This window comes from Peromyscus leucopus, chromosome 19 (assembly GCF_004664715.2).
Source record: "Peromyscus leucopus breed LL Stock chromosome 19, UCI_PerLeu_2.1, whole genome shotgun sequence".
Lineage (NCBI taxonomy): Eukaryota > Metazoa > Chordata > Mammalia > Rodentia > Cricetidae > Peromyscus > Peromyscus leucopus.
This window is the reverse complement of record NC_051079.1, coordinates 83,625,374-83,651,999: the sequence shown is the minus strand read 5'-3', so window position 1 is coordinate 83,651,999 and position 26,626 is coordinate 83,625,374. Positions and strand designations below refer to the sequence as shown.

The following is a 26,626-nucleotide window of genomic DNA, read 5'->3' as shown; positions in this document are numbered from 1 at the left end:
GACTGTGCAGTTGTAGACATGACCATAGGACATCCAGGGAGTACGGTGGTGACCTCTGAGGTATGCTGGCTCTGCAGTTATTACAATGAAATAAGCATTACTATACAGTGGCACCAGGTGTACAGTAATGGACTTAAGTGTCCTAGCACAGGGGTGGGGGAGTGGTTAGACCCTTAGGACTCCATCTTCACCTCCTGAGTGCTTGGGTGGTGCTGGCCCATGTAAGAGGTAAAAAGTTGAGCGGGGCTTGGACTCAGCTTGCACGATCTGAAAGTCAGGCTGGATGAGCTTCTCAGTAGTGAGGATGTTTTTGAGTCATCTACAATCCTGAAAACAACCCCAATAAATTCACCTGTCCATGAATTCTGATATTGGACGGAATTATTTCCTTGGTCTGTTGGCGATCTGTTTTTGTCAACACATGTTCTCTATGTCTCCCAGGACAACTCAACACAACATGTTATATCAGACCCACCTGTGAACGAGGAGGGCTGCTTACTGACATTGCAGAATTTTCTAGAACCCAGAAATTAAATACAACTGGGCACAAGTATCTAATGAAAAACTGAATAGCTATTTAAGTAAACAATGGTCTATGGTTTTGATCTATCTAATAAATAGTTAAGCAAGCTATTAGCAGACTTGAAGGTTGTTGGGAATGGACTCTCTCATTCATAACCAGCAGCTTGTAGAACCAAGAATGGAGACAGTAGGACTCTAATTAGGCTAAAAGGGGACGGGGTCTGAGTCTTTCTCTGGTCCTGGTGGAAACATGACATTCTAAATTTCCCAGAAGGTTGTAAGATTTATTTGCTAAGTGGATACTTGCTGGTAAAGGAAAAGAGCATTTCACTGTCCTTCTCATGTCAGCCCAAGTGACCTGTCACTAACCTAGACAGGACAATATTCCTCAGTACAGCCAGCCAGTTCTAGAGATGTCAGAAGTGACGGTATAAAGCCCACCCTTGATGGGGCCAGCCCAGTGCTGTCTGTGACATTGTCCACTCACCCGGGACAGTGCTCTGCTCTGCAGTGGTCCCGCTGGCCACTCTCACCCCTTGAGAATTCTCCAGTTTACTCTACAGTAACCTGTCTTCATATGCTATGATGTATCTCATCTGAATTCTTTCAAAAGAGATTACATGGATTACGGAGCTGGGGGAACTTCATCATGAATTTAACATTAGTTGTACCGGAGGTTAAAAAAAAGTAATTTAAAAAAATCTGCAAGATTTGACAATGATACCAGTGAGAAACTGATGTTCTCACTTAGACATCCAGATGCCTAGAACCATGCCCACCACAAATGCTGTTCAGTAAATATTTGCTAAACAAATGAGCTGATGTTCCCATTTTGAAAAAAAAAACCTGATCATTATTCTCAAATCTGTACACAAACAGAAATTCAGTGCCAACACTTGTGATCAACCCCCCCACCCACCAGAATACACTTGGACGAAATTTATAGACTAGACTAATTAATGACTGTCATTTCCATTGCCACATGGCCCTTGTGATGGTGAATTTTCAAAGTCCACTTGACTGGACATAGACTCAAGATGGAAACACACATCTGGGGTGTCTATGCAGGGTTTCCAGTGAGGTTTAACTCACGAGGGAAGACTCGGTATGAATGTCGGTGGCATCACCCTGTGGACTTGGGCCCCAGAAAGAATAAAAAGAGAGAAAGTGGAGCGTCAGCATTCATCTCTCTCTGCTTCCTGACTGTGTACACAGTGTAAGCGGCAGCCTCACACTCCTGCTGCCATGCCTCCCCTGACATGACAGACAGAGCCTCCAAACCTTAAGGGCTAAAGAAACCCATCTTTCCTTATATCGCCTATGACAAAAATGTCCTCACAACAACGAGAAAAGTCATGGACATAATATCACGCCACCACCTAAAATAAAGGATGTCCATCACAAGACCTCAGGTGATTTCTTCCTCCGGTGTGTCTGTTTCATGTCTTTTTGCCACTCTGGAGGACACTGCATGCTTTGCCTCCACACACCTCCCAATGTTCCCATCAGTTTTGCTTTGCCCTGTTTCAATACAGTCAATGTAACTCTCTATGCACACTTCTATACATCACTCTACCCATCACCATAGGACAGCTGCAGACAACGGCAGCCACCACCTCCTCATTAAACTCCTTCCTGATGCTAAAACGATTCTGGATGATGTCCATGTTCAACTGAGTGGAAGACAGCTACTCCACACACTGCTGTGATGTCACAGTCCTGTTTACACCAGGAAAGACGCTTGCCACTAATGTTAACTAATTGCCACTATCCTGGAAATGCCCAACATAGTACAGACACAGGATTAAAAACACGTCTTACCTGCTGCCGCTTTTCAAACTCCAGCTTGATCCGGGACTTGATGCAATTGCACGTGTCGCGGTAGGTCTGCTGCAGGGCGAGTTCCATGAGGTGCTTGTGGTAGGCTCCTGCCAAGTTCCCACAGATGAAAATGATCACATTGGCCAGTATCTAAAGAGACAAAAGAGGTCATTTGCTATGGTGAGGGTCTCTTCCTTGTGGACCCAACAGAAGCAGACTGCAGGTCAGGAATAATAATAATAATAATAATAATAATAATAATAATAATAATAAAAAACTCAGGAAATAGTTTCTACTCCTGTTTCTCAACTGATGTTTGTAATGTGGTTTACCTAAAATAAGGCATTCATTACCACCTGGGATCCAACCCCTGCTGCCATGCTGCCTTTTAGAGCGCCCTCTTGACTTGGGACTGGACCCCTTTTTTTTTCCTGATGCAATATGGACTGAACTGCACCCAGCCCAGGGCTTGGAGTCATAGGTGTTTAACCCCACTCTCTTATCTGCGATCAGGAGATGCTTACGTGCTTGCTATCTATCACATTTGTTCCAAGATGAGAGATGTGCAGAGGAGAGCCTCCCCAGCCATCTGCAGTCTACTGTCCTATGGCAGAAATTTCAATTACGGCCCCGCTGTGATATGCCGAGTGACACACACTGTGTCCACGCTGAAATGTGTTCACTAAACCTTGATAGGTGGGTCCTGTTTATAGACGAAGGAATGCGCCTTTAAACAAAAACAACTGTGATTCTTTTGATGAATAAAAATATGTTTATAACTTAAGATGGAAAACACAAAAATATAAAAGAAATCTGAAAACAACTCTGACTTCCCATCCCAGGAAAAAGCCTGCTACCCCTAGGGCCATGTTCATCTACTACACATTCCTATTTTAAAATTTTGTTCTAAATTTATTTGGTCATGATGTCCATCTTGTTCATTAAGGCTAGACTCCATGTTTATTGTAGCTGCATGCTCTGTTTATGTGACAAAGAATAAAAGGTATCTGAGATCACAGAAATTATGTGTGGGCAGGTTTCCAAATTCTTAGTTAGTATTCAGCTCTATGACTCATTTAGCTATGGCTATATAAGTCTATATCGTTCGATACTACTGTTAATATTCCATGTGTTTGCATCATGTTACAGATGTCACCCTCATGTACAAAACCGTGACTTCCTCTCTCATCACTGCTTTAGACTCAGTTACTAATAATATAAGAAGTCAAAAGTCACGCATAATTTAAGTGTTTGATTTATGCGTTAAATTTGCTCTCCAGACACGTCCCCGTCATATTCCCATCAGCAGGGGGTGACAATGGCCCCTTCAGTGTGTCCTCTTGTTACCTGACACCTAATGCACACACTGCAAGCTCCTTAGTGGTCAGGGTTGAATTGGAAGGTCTACCTAGGATATGGCCAGACACACCATACAACTGTTTAAGTCTAACATGACAAGTCTCTTTTGGCTTCAGCGGCATCCAAAAGTCATCATTCCCAAAGGCCTCGTGTTCCCCCAGCAATGATAACTTCATGTGTCACTTGATAGAGTGGGTGGGTGGGGGGGGGAGCGGAGCTTGATTCCCACGCCTTCCAAGTTCTCTCAGATTCAAGCTCCACAGAATCATGGGTGATGTCACTTCATTCTCTCTGACCAACAGGTTTGTAATCTGATTGTCTCACTGGAGTTCCCACGGGTGAAACAGAGATGCCAGGCAGCTTGCTTGGCTGCCCCCAATCTAAAGAGGGTGACTGACCACCAGTGTGTGTTACGTCCCCAGCTGTGGTATATCTAATGGGCCCTCTCAACAAGGCTGTGGAAGACCTTCATCTGGGGGTGGGCAGGGGGCATACTTAACTGTGTTTCTAAAGTTACATTGATAGTAAAGGTGGCTATGTTTCCTTCTTTCCATCTGCCTAATGCCTTTTCTTATCTCTCAATAGACTGTGGAGACCAAAGGAAAAGGTGGTGATTCTAAGGACCCTAAAGTCCTGGGGCATGCAGGAGAACTGAGTTAAGGTGGGAAGAACGGGGTGATAAACTTATCTCTGGGTTGCTGCTGGAATCCATAGGCTCCACAAAGAGCCCTACAGACTGGGAGGGGCCTTTGGTGCTGCCCCACGTAACGCAGGTGGCCATAGTTACTGGATGGGGTAGCCTCTCCATCTCAGTCTCACAGCTCACCTCTGAGACGTTCTTTCACACATCCATGTTTTATCTCGACTCCGTCAGGACAGATAGTTAAAATACTAAGCTTTTCTTGTGTGCTGTATGCATGAGGAATACATGTGATTAATGTAGCATACATGTACAGTGTGTGTGTGTGTGTGTGTGTGTGTGCTGGTATCTCTAAACGACCCACACATGTGACCCATATACACAAGTGTTTCATATGATTTTCCCATGTAAAATACATATGCTGTGTGGATGGCATATGTATTAATAATCCATGAGTGTGTATACCAGGTCAGAGGTCACTGAGAGCAATATGACGATTTCTATGTTATTTCCACACATTTGCTAGCCTGGAGGGCTTTCATTCTCACCATTGTTGTATATAGTAATACACAGCCTCTGTGAGTTCCAATCCTAGAACAGGAGAAGTCTTGAGGACATTCTTTTTTTTTTTTTTTTTGTTGTTGTTGTTGTTTGTTTTTCAAGACAGGGTCTTACTATGTAGCTAGGGCTCTCCTGGAACTCACTTTGTAGAGACCAGGCTGGCCTCAAACTTACAAAGATCTGCCTGCCTCTGCCTCCTAAGTGCTGGGACTAAAGGTGTGATCTACTATGCTTAATTAGAAGACATTCTTAATGTTCTACTTGAGGGGATCCACTTGCAGCTGAACAAGACTGACTTGGGATTCATGTACAGTTGCACACCATTCATAAACCCCTGATATATTTAGCCTCTGTGAGATGACCATCTGGTTCGCTGAAGATTACTCAGACCTCATCATCACTGGAACATCTTTGAGGAATGGAGCTCCAAGAAACGCAGGAAACAAGAAAAGCCACAGCAAGCCCTGCTGCTCACTTGGAAAATGCTAACTCTTTCTCTATTAAGTACAGCTGAGATAATAACAAAGCAACTTAGTTATTATCTGTGAGAGCTGATTCCTGTCTTCCTCAGAAAGTGCCTTCAAAGCAAATGGCAAGATTTGGGGAGTTAACGCCCTCCGGAAGATGAGCCTCAGGTAAGAGATAGAACTGAGCAAAGCCATCTGCTGTGCCTCAGTCTTCCCAGCAGGGGGCGTGAGTGCAGCCTGTCAACCCAGCATCCCAGGGCAGAGCCTCAGCCACTGCCATGGCAAGGGCTCCTTTCTGTCTTCTCCTCAGGTGACACTGTCCACTTACTTCCTGTTTGTCGGAAGGGAGGTCGTCTTTTCCGGTGGGTGGTACACCTGTCACACAGTCCCCAGGACAATTGTTGACAAGTGACATCGCTGTCAGGCTCCACTCTGGGCTCAAACCCAAGGCCTGCAGAACCAGCTCTGCTGGAGGACCCTGCCATCCCAGACCTGTGGGTCAGAGGCCTGTTCCTTTCTTCACTACGATAGCCATCTTCTACCCTGAGCCTGGGGGCTGGCTATTTTAGGAATGCTAACTTTTGATCAGACCCCTAATTGCAGACTGAAGTTGGGGTGTGCCCTGAGAACTTTCGGGCCCATCCACATTGCCTATGTGGCTGACCAGTCAAGTGATTCTTGTCAAGTAAAAAATTATGGGGCAGGAGATATGGTTCTGTGGTTGGTTGTTTTTGCTCTTATGGGGGGCTTAACATCCAGCTCCCAAATAAATCACACAGAGTGGCTTATTCTTAATTATAAATGCCCGGCCTTAGCTTGGCTTGTTTCTTGCTAGCTTTTCTTAACTTTAAATTATCCCATCTGTCTTTTGCCCCTTAAAAAAGGGCTTTTACCTTTCTCTATTTCTGTATTCCTTTCATTCTTTCTTGGTTGCTGGTTGTGTGGCTGGGTGGCTGGCCCCTGGAGTCCTCTTCTTTCTCTTGCTCCTAGATCTCTCCTCTCCCAGATTTTCTCCTTCTCTATATTCTCTCTGCCTGCCAACCCCACCTATCCTTTCTCCTGCCTAGCTATTGGCCATTCAGCTCTTTATTAGACCATCAGGTGTTTTAGACAGGCACAGTAACACGGCTTCACAGAGTTAAGCAAATGCAACATAAACAAAAGTAACACACCTCAAAATAAATATTCCCCAACATGGTTCAGTTGTAAAGTGTTTTTAGTGCAAGGAAGAAGACCCGAGTGTGATCCCCAGAAAATGGGGTACAGTGGCACACTTCTGTAATCACAGCACCAGGGCAGAGGAGACAAGAGGGTTTCTGGAGTTCACCTGCCAGCCAGTCCAGTCTAATAAACAACATTCAGGTTCAGTGGAGGATATGAAAAATAAGGTAAGGTGCAATTGTGGGGGGGACACTTGAACTTGTTGACCTCTAGTCTCCACACAGGCACATACATGTGCACACACATGCACATAATGCACTGCACACAACACACACGTACAAACATGTACACACATATGTACATGCATAATGCACACACAATACACATACACATATACAATGCATATACATAATACACACACATATACACACATATACATACACACAAACACACATGCACACATGCCTTTACACATACACAAGCACATATATAAGCACACATACACAGGTGCACACACATGACCACACATATATACATGCATGCACACATGCACACATGCATGTACACACACATACACACACTCACACACAAAGTTAAGAACTTTCCCTAGTATTCATCAATGGAAGCCTGTCTGCCCATGGTAAGTGGGACTTGTGAGGCAGCAGTATGTGCCTGTCTAGCCATGAACTTCCTTCAAGGTATTAATTCTTTTTTTCTTTAAGACTTATTTTATCTCTCTCTGTGTGTGTGTGTGTGTGTGTGTGTGTGTGTGTGTGTGTGTGTGTGTATGCGCACGTGCTATGGGTACCAGTGTCCCAGGAGGCCATAGGTGCTGGATCCCCTATACAGTCTGCCTTAAGCTGCTCAATGCAGGGTCTGCCATCAGAACTTGGGTCCTCTGCAGCAGCTCTTAACTTCTGATCCCTCTCTCCAGACCCCATCATTCATTCTCAATGCCTTTCAACACTTTCTGAGCACCAATAATTAGAAGGAGGGCACCTACTGTGTTTTATTTGCATTTTACACAAAGAAAAATGTCCAAGAAGTAAATGTCTAAGACTTAATGCCAAATAAAATATGATGGGATTTTTTTTGATGGTAAACTTATGAAATATCTTTTCTGATACATGGTTTCATCTTGGTAGGCTGTATTCTATGGTCAACACCATGCATTTACAAATATGACTAGCATGCTGAACCAGTTTTCTTTCAAACTGATACAGTCATATGACTTTATATCAAACCTGAGGTGTGGAAGAAATGATTAGGTTAAGATTTTGCTTTTCAAAATAACATCAAAGCTTTTTATTTTCCAGAAGGCTGCCAAACAGAACACGTAACAAAAAGTCTTTTTTTTCACAATGTTTGATTTTATTTTTTTGATAGCATCATGCTGTCTCTGCGTCTCTTTTGTCTTGTTTCACTTAGCTACCATCACCCCTGTCAGAAAACAGGACAGGGAACTCAGCCTCCTCTGAAATGGTTTGGAAGAAAACAAATTGTTTCAGAAAATAACACCAGGCCAGGTTTACCCTGCAGATTAAAACCAAGTCTTCAAATTGTGTGAGGTTCAGGTCTCAGATCTGTGCAAATTGCACTGCACCAGGAGAACCCCCTGAAGCTGTGTCCACAGCTCTTTCAATTCCTGTCTTTGTTTGATATAAATGTGGGAGATCTGTCAAACCTCCTCATTGATTCTTCGAGATGCACATTAATATACCACAGGCTTGGAGAAGACCAGAATCGCCAGTGTTCATCAGTAAGCAATGATTTTGCTTCCTTCCAGGGGGCCATCACCTTCATTCCAAACACTTTCTACTCTCCAAGCTTTCAAGAGTCTAGAAGTAAACCCATGCTTTATTGCTCCTCTTACAGTGGAGGAGACAAAATTAACGGATAAGTGAACACAGTCCCTGGGCTGTAGTGTTTCCCCAAGATTGATGCTTTGGGCCAACTCATGTCCCCACCCTTCACCTCCAGGACAAATATCTTTGCTAGGGCATAGAGGACTTCTGAGGAATTCAGAAGAGGTGCCCATTTCCTCATAAGAAGCCGGCACTTTTTTTTTTTTTAAAGATTTATTTATTTATGCATATGAGTGCTCTATTTGTATCTATGCCTGCATGGCAGAAGAAGGCAACAGACAGGATAGGGCACCAGATCCCATTACGGATGGTTGTGAGCCACCATGTGTTTTCTGGGATTTGAACTCAGGGCCTCTGGAAGAGCAGAGTCAATGCTTTTAACCACTGAGCCATCTCTCTAGCCCCTCTTTTCTTTACAAGGCATTCGTATCCTATGCTATAAGAGGTTTCCATCACTTAAAGTTATTTCAAGTGGTTACATTTTGGAGACCACATGTGCTTGGAGCCACATGCCTGGGCATGTTCAGAGAGGAATGTAAGAATGTCAAGTCTCTTTCAACCAGACCATGTGGCCCAAAGAGTGACCCATCTGAGAAAATGTCACCTGGGAAGAAAACGTTTAAGGGTGCTGTTTAGTTAGTTTACTGACTCCAGGCACCACAGAAATTTACTAAATGGTTTAGGTGGCAGCTCAGATATCTTAGGACCCTCGGGTGCTATGCATTAAAAGGAGGCTAATATTCCGTTTCTTTACCATATATTGGGGGCATGAAATTAAAGGGGACACAGTACACAGAAAGAGGCACTCATATATGATGAAGGCAAGGCAAAGTACCTGCCATCACGGAATGGTAATTTCTCACCAGCAAGAAAACAACACAGTGTCAGGAAGGAAAAGAATATTATATTTGAAACAGATCATCAAAATGTATCAGTCCTAGAAAAATAAAAGGCAGACAGTCCATGAAGAGCGGCCAGTGAGTACCCAGAAGCTCTGTGCATCTCCAAAGGGACAATGTTCTTGAGGCAGAGAATGATCACCTGGAATGCTCCTTCACACAGATCACAATCGTGGCCATGGGGTGATCTTAAGCCCACCTCCTTAGCATTTATAAGAATTAAATTAGCTGTATTCAAGGGCTCAGTATTCTGTTTTACCTGCCCTTTGGGCAAGGTGAGAAGCACTGTGCTTTGATTAGCCATCTCCATAGGTACTTGACTGGGTGCTAGAATCTTACTCTAATTTAAAATCCTTCCAAATGAAGAAGGAAGAAAACAAAGATCAACAGCCCCAACAGGGGCTGCTGTCAGGGCCTCCCTCGGTTAAAAGACTGAGACTGAAAATGAGGAGTCAAATGCAATCTGATTTCCTAAGGCAATTACCACTGCACAGTAGACAGTACTATGATGATTATTTCATTACACTCTTTCATACTTTTTGGTATGTCTTTTTGAGTCCACTGGGCTATTTTCTAGATCTGTTTAGGCTCTAGTGCTAGCTCACAGGGCTAGTGCTCAGTTCCGGGGCAGTGAGTAGGCAGCAGGGGAGAGGGTGGCCTTCAGAGCCATTTGCTCCTCTCTGAAGTGACCTGGAAGGCTATTTAAAGGAATAATGGAGTCTAGAAGATCAACAAGATCTTGATAGTCAGTTCTTCCTATTAATAATGTCACTGAGAACACAGCTTCCTTCAAAACGGGAATACTGACTTAACCACACAGAAACCCAATGCATTTCACTTCTCAGCGGCTGCCAACCTGAACCAACTGAGAGCAGGTCACTCTGATCGACAGATCAGAATATGCAGAGAGATATGCCCCAGTATTCAGAGCGGGGACAAAGTGGAGGAAAAGTATACAAAGCTCCCTCATGACCCCTGGCTCCTACTTTCTGCAGAGGAGGGACTGCATTTCTGGTGATGTCCATCCAGTGCATTCTATCTAGATCTGACCTCAAGCTAACAGGACCATCTCAGCAACAGGCTGCACTATGGGAAGGGGAGGATGTAACAGAATGCCTTTTTAAAGTCAAATCACACTTTATGCGCATTTTGCAGGCTTTTGTGGTAAGCTAAAAGAGAAGGAACTGCCAGGAGCACAGCCCATATTTTCCACATCTTGTATCCAAAAGTGGGGCTAGTTGTTTCCTTTTAGCAGATGACCTATTTTGCAAAGCAGTACTAGCAGACACTTCTCCTCTCCTGACTCCTCTATTCTCCAGCCCAGTTCCAGGCCCCCAACTCAGAGCACCTGAGAGCACATGGTGCACACAGCCCTTCTGTGAGAGTTGGTCTTTGTTGAGGTGGGACCCTGTCTCCTCACAATGCCTTATGGCGCGCACACACACATACACACACACATTCACAACATGTGGATGATCACATCAGATATGGTATGATCTAGTAATGGTTGCCTGAACTTCACATCCCCACTGACAGCCAAAAGAAGCCCCCATGTCATTAGACTTTGAAAGCCTAGTGGTACCCAATGTTGTCCCAGCTCCTGTTTGAGAGACCCAGGGGCCCAGTGGTCTTCAGAACACTAAGAAGGTTCCTGATGCTGGTCTCTGCATCTTACTAAATTCTCTCTCCTATGGGAATGGCATATTGTCTGAGCAGGATACATTTTAACCGATACATCTCAATGGTCTTCAAATGTATATGAGCATGTAAGTGTATTGTTCTTACAATTCCAATTTGTCTAGTCTTTGAAAAGCTTTCCTAAGGAACAATATATAATTTGTCTTGTTCTGAAAATTTTGGCAGAATCAATTTTTTTTCAAGAAAATCTAAAAACATTTTTTTCATTAATTAGGCTCTAATTAATCTGAATCAACCAAGGTTAGTTTCATTTAAATACCACCCATAATTCACTTTATTCATTACCACGTAATAGATAATGCAGTGTGTCCCACCATGACTAAGAAAAACCTTAAGACTTTACAATGTACGCTTTGTAGATGGATCTAACTATATGGGCATTGAAGGTCACAGAACAATGGAGGGTTGTGCCTACACACAAGCACATGAACAACAATGAATGTATAGCCTGGTCAATCTTCATGGTGAAAATGATGGTATTAGTAATCACACTCCCCAGAAAGTGATATGATTACATTGTCACTGACTCCCAAGGAAGGGGAAAGACAAGGAGTGCTCTGGTTCCTTACGTTGACTTTGAATTGGAATGATCTCACTCTGATCAAAACAGGCAGCACACAGCCACACAGGAATTAAAAGCAAACAAATAGCAGATGTTTTGATCTATAACTGAAAGCATTTGTGGGTAGAAAAACAGAACAGTTAACAATGGTACTTATGAAAGGGGATGCCTTCTAAGCAGTTTCCTCCATGGGACGAAAGGCTGAAGTGTATGTACTAAGCATTCTATCTCCCCAGAAGGTTCTTTCTGAGTTACCTCCAGTACTTGCCTTCCCCTTCTGTCTATCCATTTCTGTGAGTATGTAAAACCCACTGATGCTTCCCTCTGCCATCTGGGTAATTTCTACCAGAGAATATGCATCTGCTTTACCTAGAGAACCATCCAACTTCTCCTGTGCTACTACCATGATGTGGCTACAGCTGCATCTCAAGTCAACAATGACCCAAAGCAGGGCACAACCCCAAACATACCTTTCAACACAGTTTTTATCTACCTACCTACGTACATAACTACCTACCTACCTACCTACCCACCCACCCACCCACCCACCCATCCACACATCCATCCATCCACCCAACCACCCATCCATCCATCTATTTATCTACCTATCTATCAAGACTCTAAAGCCACCATCATGGCCTGAGCAGGCTGAGCTGAGGGGTCTCTCTAGCCTGCACATGGCTGCTGTCTTCTTATTGCACTTCTGTGCGTGTTTCATTATATATTCACACTGACAATGGCAGAATACATGACTCTACATAATTTATAGTCCAAACGAAGCCACCAGGTCCCAGCAATACAGGCTAGAAAGTCCAAGTCAAGGTGCCAATGAGTTTGGTGATTTTGGAGTCCAGTGTGGAAACCTGACTGCCACATCCTTCCTAGGGTCGTGCTGTGCCTGCACAAAGTAGAAGATAGGTAGTGATGTGGCAAAAGGAGGCTTCATTTGCAGTTTTAAAATGGCACAGAGGAACCCACTAAGATGGATCCACCATGGCCTCATCACTTCATGTACATCCCACTGACCACTATTTAAAAGGAGATTAAGTTCCACTCTACTTTTTGAAGGGGACATTCATACCATGACATCTTGCATGGCCTTGTATCTGCAAGTGTCCTGCAAGTATCAGTGTTCTGACCTCTTCCTCCTCAAACATCCAGCATTAGAGCTAACTCTATCAACTGATTTTACCCTAAACATCATTCAAAGACCTTGTGTCCAAGAGGAGTCACGTTCTCAGTGGCTACTTCAATGCAAGAAGTCTGAGTTGATATAATCATTCCATATCACCATGACAATGTATTTTATTTTTCTTAAATTTATTTATTTGTTTATTTATTTATGTTGTGTGTAGGTCCACATGTGCATGTGGAGGTCATAGGACAACCTTTGGGAGTTGGTTCTCTCCTTCTAACTGAAGACCCAAGAATTGAACTCAGATCTTCAGGCTTGCACAATAAACACATTTGGCCACTGAGCTATCTTACGGGGCCATAAAATAAGTTGAAGAAGAAAACAATTTATTTACACATCACCAGCAAACATACTCAATGATTAAAACTTAGATGTTTTAGAATGTGGGACTGGCACTGCTTTCTGAGAAATGTCACTTATTGCTAAAGATGACCTAATAGGGCCCGGGATGAGACATTCGTTAAAAGCCCCCTGATCCACACTGGAATGTTTTGTCTGGTTGATCTTGTACAGGTCCTATGCATGCATTCCTAGTCACTGTGAATTCCTGTATGCCAGAACCCTGAAGTGCTCAGCCCTAAATGGGGATATCTACATCACACCTCCCCACAAGGCTCACAGATCAATGCAGAAGGGGAAGCGGAAAGCTTGTAAGATCCTGAGGTAGTGGATGACTGCCACAGAGCAGTGTTTTCATGAGAGACAAGATTCTAATCTTAGTCACTGTGTTTCCGCGATGATTGTCCCACAATCTGCCACTGGAGAGTCTCTTCAATGATCTGTCTCTCTGAGTATGTGTAGGATAAACATAGCTGAAGGAAGGTTCATGACAAGCATAGCATACTTCCTCAAACACTACAAAGTTTTACTAGGAGAAATAAAAGTACTAATACAGATTTTCTTGATCCATGATGCCTGCAGTGTGTCATTAATTTCTGATAGTGCTCCAAGGCCCCAAGAACCTAGTGATTTTTATTAAGTTACCAGGAAGGTCAAAACAACTTACACATTATGTTCTAGAAACTGAATAGTTTCAATCAGCACTCACCATGATATGATGAAATCAAAGTATTTTATGTCATTCTTAGGTAACCACAGTGACTTACTACTGGATGTCAGTAGCCACCATGCATGTTGAGTGCTACACAACTTCACAATCTTGGGTTCCAATTCAAAATTGCAACCTAAATTCCCTGTCCAATCTTGATTTCTGAATGGTGACATTGTTGGGGTTATTTTAAATGGGGGGGGGTGGCTCTCAGCAACAACTAAAACCCAGATTTGCAAATGAGGTCAACAGTAGAACAAACTGCAATTTAATGCAGGAACCAGGAGTTCCTTCAAGATAGCCTTCAAGAGAGCTGGAGATTTGGCAGGTGTCAAGCATTGCTGTATTTAACTTGAAATTTTACAGTATCTTCTTGAGTACTGGGCTCATAGCCTAGAAACCACATCACTAAGCAAACAGAGTTCCAACAAAGTGAATATATCAATTAATTTAATTAAACAAAATATGCAATGAGAGGATGTGGACTTGCTATGTAGATTGTCCTGAGAAATTGTCAAGAAGGAACACTGCATTTGGTGGCAGAAATGACCTCATGTGTGCATTTGTTTTGCATTGACACATGAAGCAATAATCCGTCCTCTTAATGATTCCAGAAAAATCTCAGCCCCAGAAAATGGCATGTGCAAAAGAGATAACCCCATCAAGTGTCAATTTACAAAGGTGTTACCAAAGATAAGGAAAATCAACATGGAATTTAGAAGCGTCCAGCCCTCAACAGCAAATGCTCTGTTATCATACCATCCAGAGATCAAAAGGGAGAAGATGTAGCTATGACTGGAGATCTGTTCTGTATACTGGGCTGCCCAGTAGGGCTTGGGACAGAGCAGTGTCACTGCCAACCTGAGTCCTGGCAGAGAGGTCATCAGCCTTTCTGAATGAACCTAGGAGTCGAGGCATCAAGAGAAAGACGATGTAGATTCCCATTAAGGCCTTTGGAAGGTCTGTGATGGAAGACTGTATATACGAAAGATGAACCAAGAAGCCACTCTTTGGGAAGGGAAAAACAGAGCAGGTGAAGTGAGAGAGGGACGTGAGAGATTCGCGTTGTGCTTAACATTTTGAAACATGGATATGTGGTATTTCTACATAAACATCTTCTACAAATTTACAAAAATCTATTTTCTCGGTGGCCTACCACCTCTGTTGGCTTTACTAGACTCACAGCTCATCTTACCTGCGTTTAACTGTGGCTTTGTTAACTATGGAAGATGTCAAGTAAGATGAAGATGTATTAATACTGCTCCAGCTGGTCATAGAAACTTCAGTCCTCCCAGGCTCACCTTCTGTGTGCTCACTGGGTCAGCTGCTCAAGTCTCCTCTTTGGATATTACTTAAGGCTCCACCTGTTATCTAGGCAGGACTGGCTTTAGTTCCTGGCTTTGTGAAGAGAGACCAAGTCCCTGGATCTTGCAGTAGGAGTGCTTCTGTCCTGCCTGGGCCCCTTTGATTACACTTGATGTGACTCAGGCAGAGGCTGGTTATCTGAAGCCTCAGACCTGCAGTTAGAGGGCAGAAGCACAGAGGTGACGGAGCTGGAGACTGGACTCAGTCATGTGGAAGATCGTTTGTCAGTCGTGACTATAAATAAACAATCATTTTGCACCCTTCGGATCATCAGAGCTTCTTGGTTGATGAGTTCACTGATGTACCAGGAGAAACCCTAGGTACCTGAAACTGGTGGGTGGTTTTCATAAGTACAAGTGGCCATAGTCATGAAAATATAAACACGGCTTGCATCTGAAGGACAGGAGGCTTATGTGTGGAGGCCCACAAAGGTTTCCTAGGGAGATCTGAGCTTGCTTTACCCAGCAAGGCTGCATTAGAAGATTGCTCGACCATGTGCATGGCTACTAGGTAACTGGTAAAGGGTCTGCACTTGGCTGTGCTGGGTGAGTTCTTTTGCTCCACCCAATAAAAATCCATTTAGAAGAGACAGAAGGGCCTGGTGGATATTGATCCAGGCCATCCAGAGGCCATTCTATGTTTCTGTCTCTCTCCCCTCTATCCTTCTATCTAAATAGTTCTCCCTCCTCCCTCCTCAGAGTACCCTGGGGGAAAAGTGGGAGTGGGCCTCCCACCTTTATGGGAGCCCGCACCCCCAGCTAACAGGGTCTGTCCTAATGCTGGGTGGGCAGCGGTGAAATGGGACTGCATCAGACCAGGAAAGGTCAGTAAACCTTCCTCTCAGGGCACAGCTGCCTTAGCCTAGACTCTGATGGCAGGACCCCGCCCGATTCCTTCAGCTGAGCAGTGGGCTCTCCTCCACCCTACTTTCCTGCCCTGTCTCACAGTTCCCGTTGCAGCTTCTCCAGTGATTGCCCACAGGGACTGGGAACATCTTCATTTTCTGGTTCTTTTTTTCCATCGCTCATTCCCATCTTCCCTTCTATTTCCCAGAGCTGTTAGTACAGTGACCAATAAATACAGGGGCCAGAAGTCCAGTGTGTTTCCCTCAGTTGAATCAACTGTGATGGCTATCCTACTTTGTGGTGATATTGTGTCCCCCAATATATTGTGCACACTAATAAACTTATCTGGGATCAGAGACAGAACAGCCACTAGACAGACATAGAGGCCAGAAAATGGTGGCACATACACCTTTAATCCTAGCATTCTCGAGGCAGAGATCCATCTAGATTTCCGTGAGATCAAGGACACACTGGAAACAGCCAGGCATGGTGACTCATGCCTTTAATCCCAGGAAGTGATATCAGGAAGCATAAAAGTATATAAGGTGTGAAGACCAGGAACTAGAGCCTAGTTAAGCTTTTAGGCTTTTGAGCAGCAGTTCAGCTGAGATCCATCTGGGTAAGGACACAGAGGCTTCCAGTTTGAGGAAACGAGATTAGCTGAGGAATTGGCGAGGTAAGATTAGCTGTGGCTTGTTCTGTTTCTCTGATCTTTCAGCGTTCACCCCAATACCTGGCCCCAGGTTTGTTTTTTTATTAATAAGACCTTCTAACAATTTGTGCTATACTACTTTAATCATTCTGTGACTTGGCTTGACTGCACACCTCCATAGCTGTCCACACTTCTGCTCTGTGCTCTCTTGTTCTTCTCACCCCCATGAAGGCTTTACTCAAGAGTACCCACTTAATTTATCACATCACAACCTCCATATCTTAGCTAGGGTTTCCACTGATGTGAAGAGACACCATGACCACAGCAGCTCTTATAAGGAAAACATTTAACTGAGGGGGCTCGCTTAGAGTTTCAGAGGTTCAGTCCATTATCATCATGGTAGGGAGCATGGTGGCATGCAGGCAGACATGGTGCTGGAGGAGTAACTGAGAGTCTGACATCTTGCAAGCAACAGGAAGTCAATTGAGACACTGGGTGGTGTCCTGAGCATAGGAACCCTCAAAGCCCACTTCCACAGTGACACACTTCCTCCAAAAGTTCATACCCTTTCCAACAAAGCCACACCTCCTAATAGTCTCATTCCTTATGAGATTATGGGGCCAACTACTTTCAAATTACCACAGTCTGCTTCTTGGAAAACCCCTCAGAGACACCCATTGTACCAGTGTAGCCTAAAGACCCCAAGCTATGCATTTGACTGTCATTTTTTTTTTTTGATTCACATGAATACTGGTTTTTCCTGAAGAAGTAACATGTGGTTTACATTTATATATATATCACCTGGTGTTCTCAATATCCAATCAGATGAGTGCCAAGAGAAAATGGATTCCTTTGGTGAGACCCAATTTCTCTTGTTCTTGCTACTACCCAACCTGATGCTTTCAATATGGTGGACCTCATCCACACCTTTCCAGATGACAAAGAAAATAAGACCAAAGATTTCAATTTCATTTGAGACTCTCAATGATAAAAGTAAGTAACTTAGAGTTCCCAATATGACTTCATTCTGAAACAAACTAACACAGTTACTAATGTTCTGAGGGCTTTATAGGCCATCTAGAAAATAGCAATCTATCCAAAGCCACTAAAATTCTGAAGCACGAATATATGAAGAAAAACATACCACCAAAGTGGACATAGACCACAATAAATCTGATCACTAGAATCACTAAGAGGAGAACCAGCAGATGTTTGAAAATCAAGACTAACATGAATTAGTCTAGAGGCAATGTTGTTTTAAGAATCATGAAGAGTAGATTCTCTATTTGGCAACTAATGAAGATTTTCCTAAATTTTTACATTTTTTTATGGTACTATGAGGAAAAGGGAACTCAAAATCATCTTTGCCCTGGGAAGGAGAGGAGCTAGAAATGCTGGGCTTCCTGTAGTCAGGTGGTCTTGAGAGCCACTTTCCTGACAGGAACATTGAAATTCTGTAATTGTTACAAAGACTGGTTTCCACAACTCGAGGATTCCTACGGCAATTCGCTACAATGAAGGGTGCTGAGGAGAAAAAGATGTGCCAGGCATCAAAATCATTTGGGGAGTAGAACAGGACTAGACGGACCAGAATCACTTTAAATTATGTATTTGAAATGTTCTCTGATCAAATTTGAAAGGCAAATTCCACCGCTTACAAGGAAAACACATTTTTAAGTCTACAAGCAACTTCAGAAAACCACATAGACCTGGACCATCACCTTGCTTCTCAATTCTCGCTGGCAAGAGGATTCCAGGCCACTGCATCATAGCTCAGTCTGCATGACTCGATGCCGCAGTTCTCTCCCCACAGTAAAGCTCTTACCAGCAAATAAGTCTACTCCCAGCCTGACAGACACCTCCATCTTCTCATTTCCATTTTCCCATAAACACAAACCTCTAAGACGTGTTGGCAGGTCTCTGTGTTGCTTTTGTCTCTCAGCTGCTTGATGAAGCAACCGCAACCCATCACCAAACACCCCTTTAGGGACACTAATGACTTTCGGGTTGCCCACCCAATGGTCCCTCTGTGCCTCCCTCACTCGGTTTCTGAGTGTTCTCCGCAGTTGGTTTCCCTTCTTTACTGATGACCCCAATTCCCTCCACTCCTTGAGTCTCTATTCTCCTAGCTTCGTCACTGATATCTGCGAGACACCAATGTCAAAAGGACATACGAGAGCCTCCCTGCTCCTGTGAGGTCTAGCTTGTAAAAATGGATCCCTGCATTACCTGTACCCTGCGCTGAACACCCTCCACGGACCATCCTGCTGCACCTTCCTTGCTCTGTCCCATAGCTCTACCCTAGATGCCAAGCTTCTGGTAAAATCCTCCAAGTTACGATGATTTCTCGCTCAGGCCCTTTGCCCATGTGTTTTCTAAACCCAATCCTACCACAGCTGCGCCCTGCCCACAACTGTTCCTCACGCGCCTGTTGTGTGTGTCAGGTGACTTCTCTTCACTCACCGCACTCCCTGAACTTCCGAACAGTCACTGGCGACGGTGATGTTCGTCTGCCTGCCTTCCTGTTCTCCTCACACTCCACAGTGGTCACACCTGTTACATTCCCATTTTCAGACAACTGAATAGCTCGTATAGCATCCCTCATGACTAGAAAGGATTCCAATTTTTTAATTGAATAAATGAAATCTCCCATGTCTGTATGATCTACTCTGTCAGAGCTGGAGACATCCAACCTCATTTACTGAATAATAGATATTTATTTATTTTACCAATGCTGCTGAAAACTATGATATGTCAGAACTGCTCAAAGTGCAGATTATAATCTTATTTGAACAAAAAACATAATATCCTGCCTTCCTGGACTTATATTAAAATGACATTTTTGTTCCTAAGTCAATGACTCATTATTCTGCCTTTCACATGTACTGAGGAAGCTCCATAGCTGCTTTACATTATTTTTGGATATCAGGGTTGATGTCCCTTCTTCATTCCACCCATGCAAGTGACACCTTGAAAACCCATCATGAGTTTGAACATGAAGCTGCCCAGTAAGAGTGAGTCCAATGAGGACACAGGTACATATTTTGTCATCTAAAAGGAAATGAAACCCTTCCAGGCCTGACAGCTCAGACTCTGACCTGCTGGGCAGAAGAAAGAATTTGTGTCTGGAAAGGTGGTAACGAGTGAGTGGTGAATGTCTCAAATACAGAGAAATGGGAAAAGGCCCATCTCTGGAGGAATAGTCCCGTATGGAGGAGGGTTGTCTTGTTGGCAGTTTTAGCACCTGGCTAGTATGTCCCTCTCCACAGATACTCTATAGGGCAGTGGTCTCAAGCTCCCTGATGCTGTGACCTTTTAATACCGCTCCTATTGTCATGGTGTCACCCAGCCATAAAATTATTTCTGTTGAACTTCATAACTGAAATTTTGCTACTGTTATGAATCATAACATACACATCTGTGTTTTCTGATGGGCTTAGGCAACCCCCATGAAAGGGTCGAGGTGACCCCCGTGAAAGGGTCGGGGTAACCCCTGTGAAGGGGTTGTGACCCACGGGTTGTGACCCACTGGCTTGGGGAGTCTAAGCCTTCGGGTTCCATATCCCAAACTATACACTCTTCATTGTAACCATGTAGTCCTCGGGCCAGACCTTGGTTCTTGGTAAGGTGTTAAATTTATACACATATACACATCACATGTGCAGAATCTAATATACCTCTGGTATTAAAATTTCACAAGAGTGGCTTGTGAATTTTTTTTAAGCACCCAGGAGAGTGATAATGCAAAAAAAAAAAAAAAAAAAAAAAAAAAAAAAATTCCAGAAGCATGGCCATTTTCTCGGTGGTGGAGCTGAGGGCTAAGTCTGTGGTCTTAAGAACACCAGGCCAGAATTGTACCTCCAATTGTAACTTCCCAGACTGAAATGTGACTTTAGCACAGGATCAGCACTTCCAGCTGTGTGAAAGCCACACTCACAACTGATTCTCACACAAATGGCTTTTTTTTTTTCTCCAGAAAGGGAAGGTAAGAGGTAGTACCACACAACTCTCCGGTCCACTTGAAAGCCTCGTTCCTTGTGATAAATACCACATCAATGCTCATTTTTTTCTGCCTCTTTAAAGAGAAAGTCAGCAATGCATGTCTCCTGGCTTGGATAATTCCAGAATCCTACTTCAGACCTCCTGCGGAGGAAGCTGATGCTCAGCTGAGGAACATAGGCTTCCAGGTAGCTCCCTGTGGGAGTAGGCTCCCCCCCCCAAACCCTCCAGGGCCTGCTTTCTGCTTGATGACATCATTCCTTAAATGGAGGCCAACTTGCTCACAAGTCCATCAGCACAGATTTAAGTGTGCCCATCCAAGAAGGTGCCTGGCTCTCATCTGATAAAGCAAATCATACCCGACTTTGTATGTGACTCTCACTATGATTTATGGTCATAAGGAACCCAATGAGGACATCCCATTAAACATGTGGGAAAGGATGGTGTGCAAAGCTACAGCTTTGAAATGCTTCAAGGCATGCTGTTAAGAGGAGGTACAACACAGAAGCATCCTCTAGCTCAGGGGTAGTGTCTGGATAGACAAAAAGAAGCATCTCTGGGTCTTTTCCTCTCGAGAGTCAGGGCACTAGGCTCTGAATCAGGGTGCACAACAGAGGTGCCTGGCATGTTGAAAGGACAGGCACATGCCTGGAACCCACTCCAGGAGGCAATTAATTTTAAACATAAATATCACCATGTGAATATGCTGTGCAGGACCAAAGGAGAAACTTAATGTCAGGTAAAAAGCAGATGACTCAACTTTAATACTTCCAGAACAAAGGAACAGTTCATGTGGAGAAAAGGGCTGAGAATTTAATCAGGGATTGAATAATGGTTAATGCTAATGAGGATATGTGATGGTTTCGCTATTAAAACAAGAAATGGGAGGCCTGGATTAATGCTTTAAACCAAAGGAAAGATCATACTCTTCCACCCATTTAGGGGGCTTCTACATTGACCTGGGAGAGAAGGGAACACCAGTGAGAAGGATTAGGTATCTCCAGGATGGAGTAGGAAAGAAGGCAGAAGGCAGAGGTAAGAGATGAGCCGAGACGCGATCTCAGATGTCACAACTGTCCTGGGAAGGTGGCATTTCAGGAGACCCAAGTCAGAGTACAGAGAGTGCCTAGGGAGGAAAGAGGGTGAGCACAGTACACTATTGAGGCTTAGGTTCCTGGGAGGACTGGTTCCCTTATGATTTATGAAGGAATGTTTTGAAATGTGCCCTCTCAGAATGATGGAGCATACACTTGTGTGTACAGATAAATTGCACCTCTAAAGCACAGAGCAAATATCCTGAAGTTTTCTAAGGAAGCAGAAACCATCGCATTAAAACTGGATAATAAATCAGCATTCTGAAATTATCACTCCTGTGTTCTTCCGTTGGAGCATGTCAGTATTCTAAATATGCTAGTCTGGGTGAGCAAGTGTGATAAATTTAAAATTAATAAGAAGGACCACACTCCAGAGCCTGCAAGAAGGCACCCAGAGAGAACCCGACTAACCACCAATGCTGCATTTACATGATCATGAGTCAGGTTCAGATTCAAATGTAAAATTGCCTTTCATAAGTAATATTAATTTTTCCATAAACTGACTTTGCATTAATAACATAGATGAGATTCTATTCGTGTTATTTTTCAGTTTTTCCTCCCTTCATTTCTACCACCACATTCCACTGGTTGGAGACCTGAAGGAGCATACTGAGAGTATGGAATGAATTTCCCCTCCAAGGGAGGGACAAGCCAAGCCATACCCTACCCAGGCCCCCAGCGTGAGGTTTCCTTCATGCTGTATCAAGTCTGGCATCAAAATGTCTGCTAGCATCCCCTTCAAAACAAGGCATTTCCCCATCTAATTAACAGCCCTCTCTAAGGTTGACCGCAGTCTTCGGACGACAGTATCGGAGCTCTGTGCCCACAGAGGTGCCCACAGCACTGCATTCCAAGAAGGTTCACCCCTATATTTAAATGGGGGAAACTACAGTTTACGGCTCATCTACTTTAGAGCTAATGACTGCCTACTAAGCTAATAGCTATTTTCATGGAGTCAAGTAAGATGCCTGTGTGTGGCGGTAGAGCGAAGGCCCCTAAGACCTGGAAAAAAGCTGGTGGAATATGCTGGGCTGATCTGTTAGTCAAGACAATCCTACCCGTCTCCATGGGTGCCTGCACTACACCCCCCCCCCCCCACCCCCCCCACCACACACACACACACAGAAGGGGCGGGGTAAAAACCCATATGTTTGTTTCCCAGGCTCTCTTGTGATTGGATGTGGCAAGGAGCCATATGAGTGGTTTGTGGGAGGAAGGGCCCCTTGAAACTTAATTTCCTAAGAAAGAACAGCAGGTGCAGTTCTTGGGACACTTCTAACTTCCTGCTCCCTAGGCTCCACTTTGTTCCAGATGAAGTCGTGGGATCTGCAGTCCTCTTTCTCAACGGCTGTGTGGAAAGCCAGCAGGCTCCTAGAGGTGCCAACCCCAAGCCACTCAGACGCCAGGCCATGGACAGGATCCCCCTTCTCTTGAATTTTTTTTTTTAATGTAAAGCAAACAAATTCCCGTTTGTTCGAGCCTCTGTCTTCCGGCTCTCTTTCTCCCAGCCAAGTTTAAGGCTGACTCATCTATCTGAGTCAGCAAACAGCCTCGTCTGTGTTACAGCAGGAGCACCCATTGAGTTTTCTGGGGATGTTTTGTAAATTAAATCAGCAAGTTGAGACCACATATAAAAGAAATGTATATGGCGTACCTTAAAATAGTCTGGCAAACCAATAAGAAAAGGAATTCAGAGCAATAAAAAAAATCAACCTTCTAAAGGCAGAGATACTAGGAAAGATTTAAGTGGAAGATGTATTTGATTGTGGCACAAGACCAACCAAAAGCGAGTTCTTGAGGGTAGCTCTAGAGAAGCACAAAAGGGTCACTGTGAGGTGACCCAGTGTCTGAAGCTCTGAACGATGAGAAGTAGCAGGTCCAGAGGAAGTGAAGATGACATCAGGAACTGACCACTTGGAACAGATGGCTGTGGACATACCTCAATGGCAGAGTACTTGGCTACCACGTGGGAGGTCCTGGCTTCAACTCCCAGCACTGCTGAAACCAGACCAAGTCAAACCAAAGAGCTAAACAATCAAAGATGCACTCTTCTTCAAGGAGCATTTGGATAATCATGGGTTACAAGCCATGATGGTGGATCTGGACGGAGCTCAGTGTGGAAATACCTGCCTGGTACCTGACATGTCTCTTGTTCATTTACCATTGCTTTATTTTAATGGCTTGTTATTTTTGAGATTATACTATAATTGTACCATTTACTCCCTCCCTTTCCTCTCTCCAAAGCCTCCAATTTACCCCTCCTTGCTCTTTCAAATTCAAAGCTTCTTTTTTCTCATTGTTGTTACATACATATATGTATATGAACATATGTTCCTAAGTATATAAATACAGTTGCTTAGTCTGTCTAATGTTACTTGTATGTATATTTTTAGGGATGTCCATTTGGTACCAGATAACCAATCAGTGTGCTCTTCCCTGAGGAAGAATATTTTCTTGCTCCCTGAATACCTTAAGGACCAAAGGATCATGGAGATTGCAGTGAGATTGTGTTCCCTAAAAATGTCAGAAGTGGCACCCAATCATTTATTGTAACTACTCAATGGTGGCCTTTCACCCACTGGAGACCCATGACTGGAACTTCATTATGTCACAACTGGTGTGATCAAATTTAGGATTTTAACATGAGATTATCATGAATGAGGGTAACCACTAAATGCATTGGCAAGTGTCATGAGGAGAGAAGACAGGGTGGAGACATCCTTGCTGAGATGGGGCCTAGACTATTGGGAGGAATCCACGAGCTAAGGAGCATCTGAAGTCACTAGAACCTAGACAAGGGAAAATGAGAACCTCCTCTGGGGTGTCTGGAGGGAAAGTTCACTGACCCTGACCTTGGCTTTGACCTTTACTATGAGGGGAGACGTGCCTTTGCCACCAAATTGCAGCAAGTGTCACTGATGCCTGTTCTACACTATTCCTGGGTCAAGACAGAGAACCTGAGGATGGAAGGCGAGGAGAAAACAGGATCTCAAACAGAGGAAAGACAAGCAAGTGGTCTGGAAGAGTCAAGGAGAGCTAATAGGTATGTGTTTGTGTGTGTGTGTGTGTGCACGCATGCGTGTGTGTTTGTCTGTCATGGTGCTGGCTGCCATAGTCATTACATGAATGCTTTTGTCTTGTTTCTCAAACAGGAATGGACTAAAGTTGGGAGTTTGGAACGGAAGACGATTAGCAAATGCAGAATTCCCTTCTGACATAAGGTTTGCAGCTGAACTTTTCAAATTACCCTGTAGCTGATTTCTGCACACTTCAGAGGGCTGAGGTGCAAACATCTTTGCTGGATTTGACCTTATCTGAATGTTTTCCATGGTCATTCCTCTGTTCATTTAAAAGGAAACCATTGATTCTGCCATAAAATTAAACTGGTCTAAAAACTATTGTCAAAATGAAACCAAAAGGAGCCAGATGTGAAGGACTGGGTCCCTAAGCAAAGCTCTGACCACCAGGCTCCATCCTTAATCTTAGCAGAAGCAGGGCTAGGCATCTCCATCAGCATAACTGTGGGCATCAGAACCTGTCCCGGAGCCCTCCCTGGTACCTAGCTTTATCTCTGATTTTAAAAGATCTCAAGATCTGTAACCCAACATGACCCCTAGCTCTTGGACACCTGCTAAATTGTTGAGTCTACCACAACCACAGCTGGACTCCTGAGCACATGGGAATGTCTGTCTTGGCAGTCTCAAATTGCTGAATGACCCTTCCCTTCCAGATACCCCAAATTCACCCTGGCCCTTCCCTTCCAGCACCCTCAAATTCACCCTGGCACATCTACATGGTCAGGCATGCTTGCTTGCCAAGCTCTGCAATCTACCAGCCCGCCTCCTGGCATCTTTCTATGTCCTACTTCACTGTCTTCCTTCACTGAGCACCCCTGTGACTCTTCAGTCCCCCATCTCCACATCTTGGCTTCTCTAGATTTGCTTTACTCTTCTAGAATTCCAGCTAAGTGATTATGACAGCAACGATGGTTGACACAATGCCATTAGTCAAATGCCCCTCCCCCAACCTGTGCTCCAATCCTAGACATCCCTTTCTTTAAGAATTCACTCATAGCCAGCTTCTTGGCATAAATCTCTACCCAGTGGCTTTTTCCAGATATTCTACAACATGGCCAAAAGGAATGTCCCATTTATTCTCTGCATAAAATTATCATTTTTATTGCACTATCATTTGGTTCTGAAATATATACAAAAGCCATGAGTTGAAGGCTTGGTTCCTGGCCATGACTCTATGGGAGGTGGGATCTTTTAGGTCAAGCCTGGTGGTGGTAAGGTAGGTGACTGTGATGCAATCTTGAAAGTGATATCGGTACTCCATTTTTCCTCCCCAACTCCTGTGAAGTAAGGAACTCCCTTGTCACACGCTTCTGCGCTGCTGTTCCACCTCATCACAGACTCCAAAGCAATGGGCCCAGCCATCTATGAACCAAAACATACAAAACAGCGAGTCAAAGAAACCTTCACTCCTTCCTCATGAGTCGGTTCTGGCAGGTAACTTGTCAGAGTGACAGGAAGCTGACTCCACCTTCCCTACACCTTCAGTGTTACCCTTGCTGTCCCGTTACTCAGACTCACAGCAGGACACGCCCCTGGTTACAGCTTTCTCCCACACCACCCATCTGCCATCAGCAAGTTCTGCCAACTTTATTTGCCACATGTCTCTGAACGTGTGATCTGTCCCAACCCCAGCTTCTCTTCTGCTTCTCAGTCATCTCCAGATCGTCCTAACACAAACCTGCTGCTCCTGCCCATGTCTCCACTCCACAAATCCATCTAGAGCAGTTACTCCAGCAATGCAGCTGAGTGGACAACTCCCTGCTCAGTGTAGCACGGAAGCCGACACTGTAACAGGG

The 26,626-nt window shown here is 44.1% G+C and overlaps 1 protein-coding gene across 2 annotated transcripts in view; it reads right to left on the bottom strand.

Annotated features, from left to right (window-relative positions):
• The window catches only part of Adcy2 (adenylate cyclase 2), a 373,278-nt gene that overhangs the window by 171,758 nt on the left and 174,894 nt on the right, over positions 1-26,626 (bottom strand). For both annotated transcript variants that reach the window (XM_028873686.1, XM_028873687.2), the window contains exon 4: positions 2,344-2,493. In XM_028873686.1, coding sequence (XP_028729519.1) covers positions 2,344-2,493 — 150 coding nt within the window. The remainder of the gene's footprint in view (positions 1-2,343; positions 2,494-26,626) is intronic.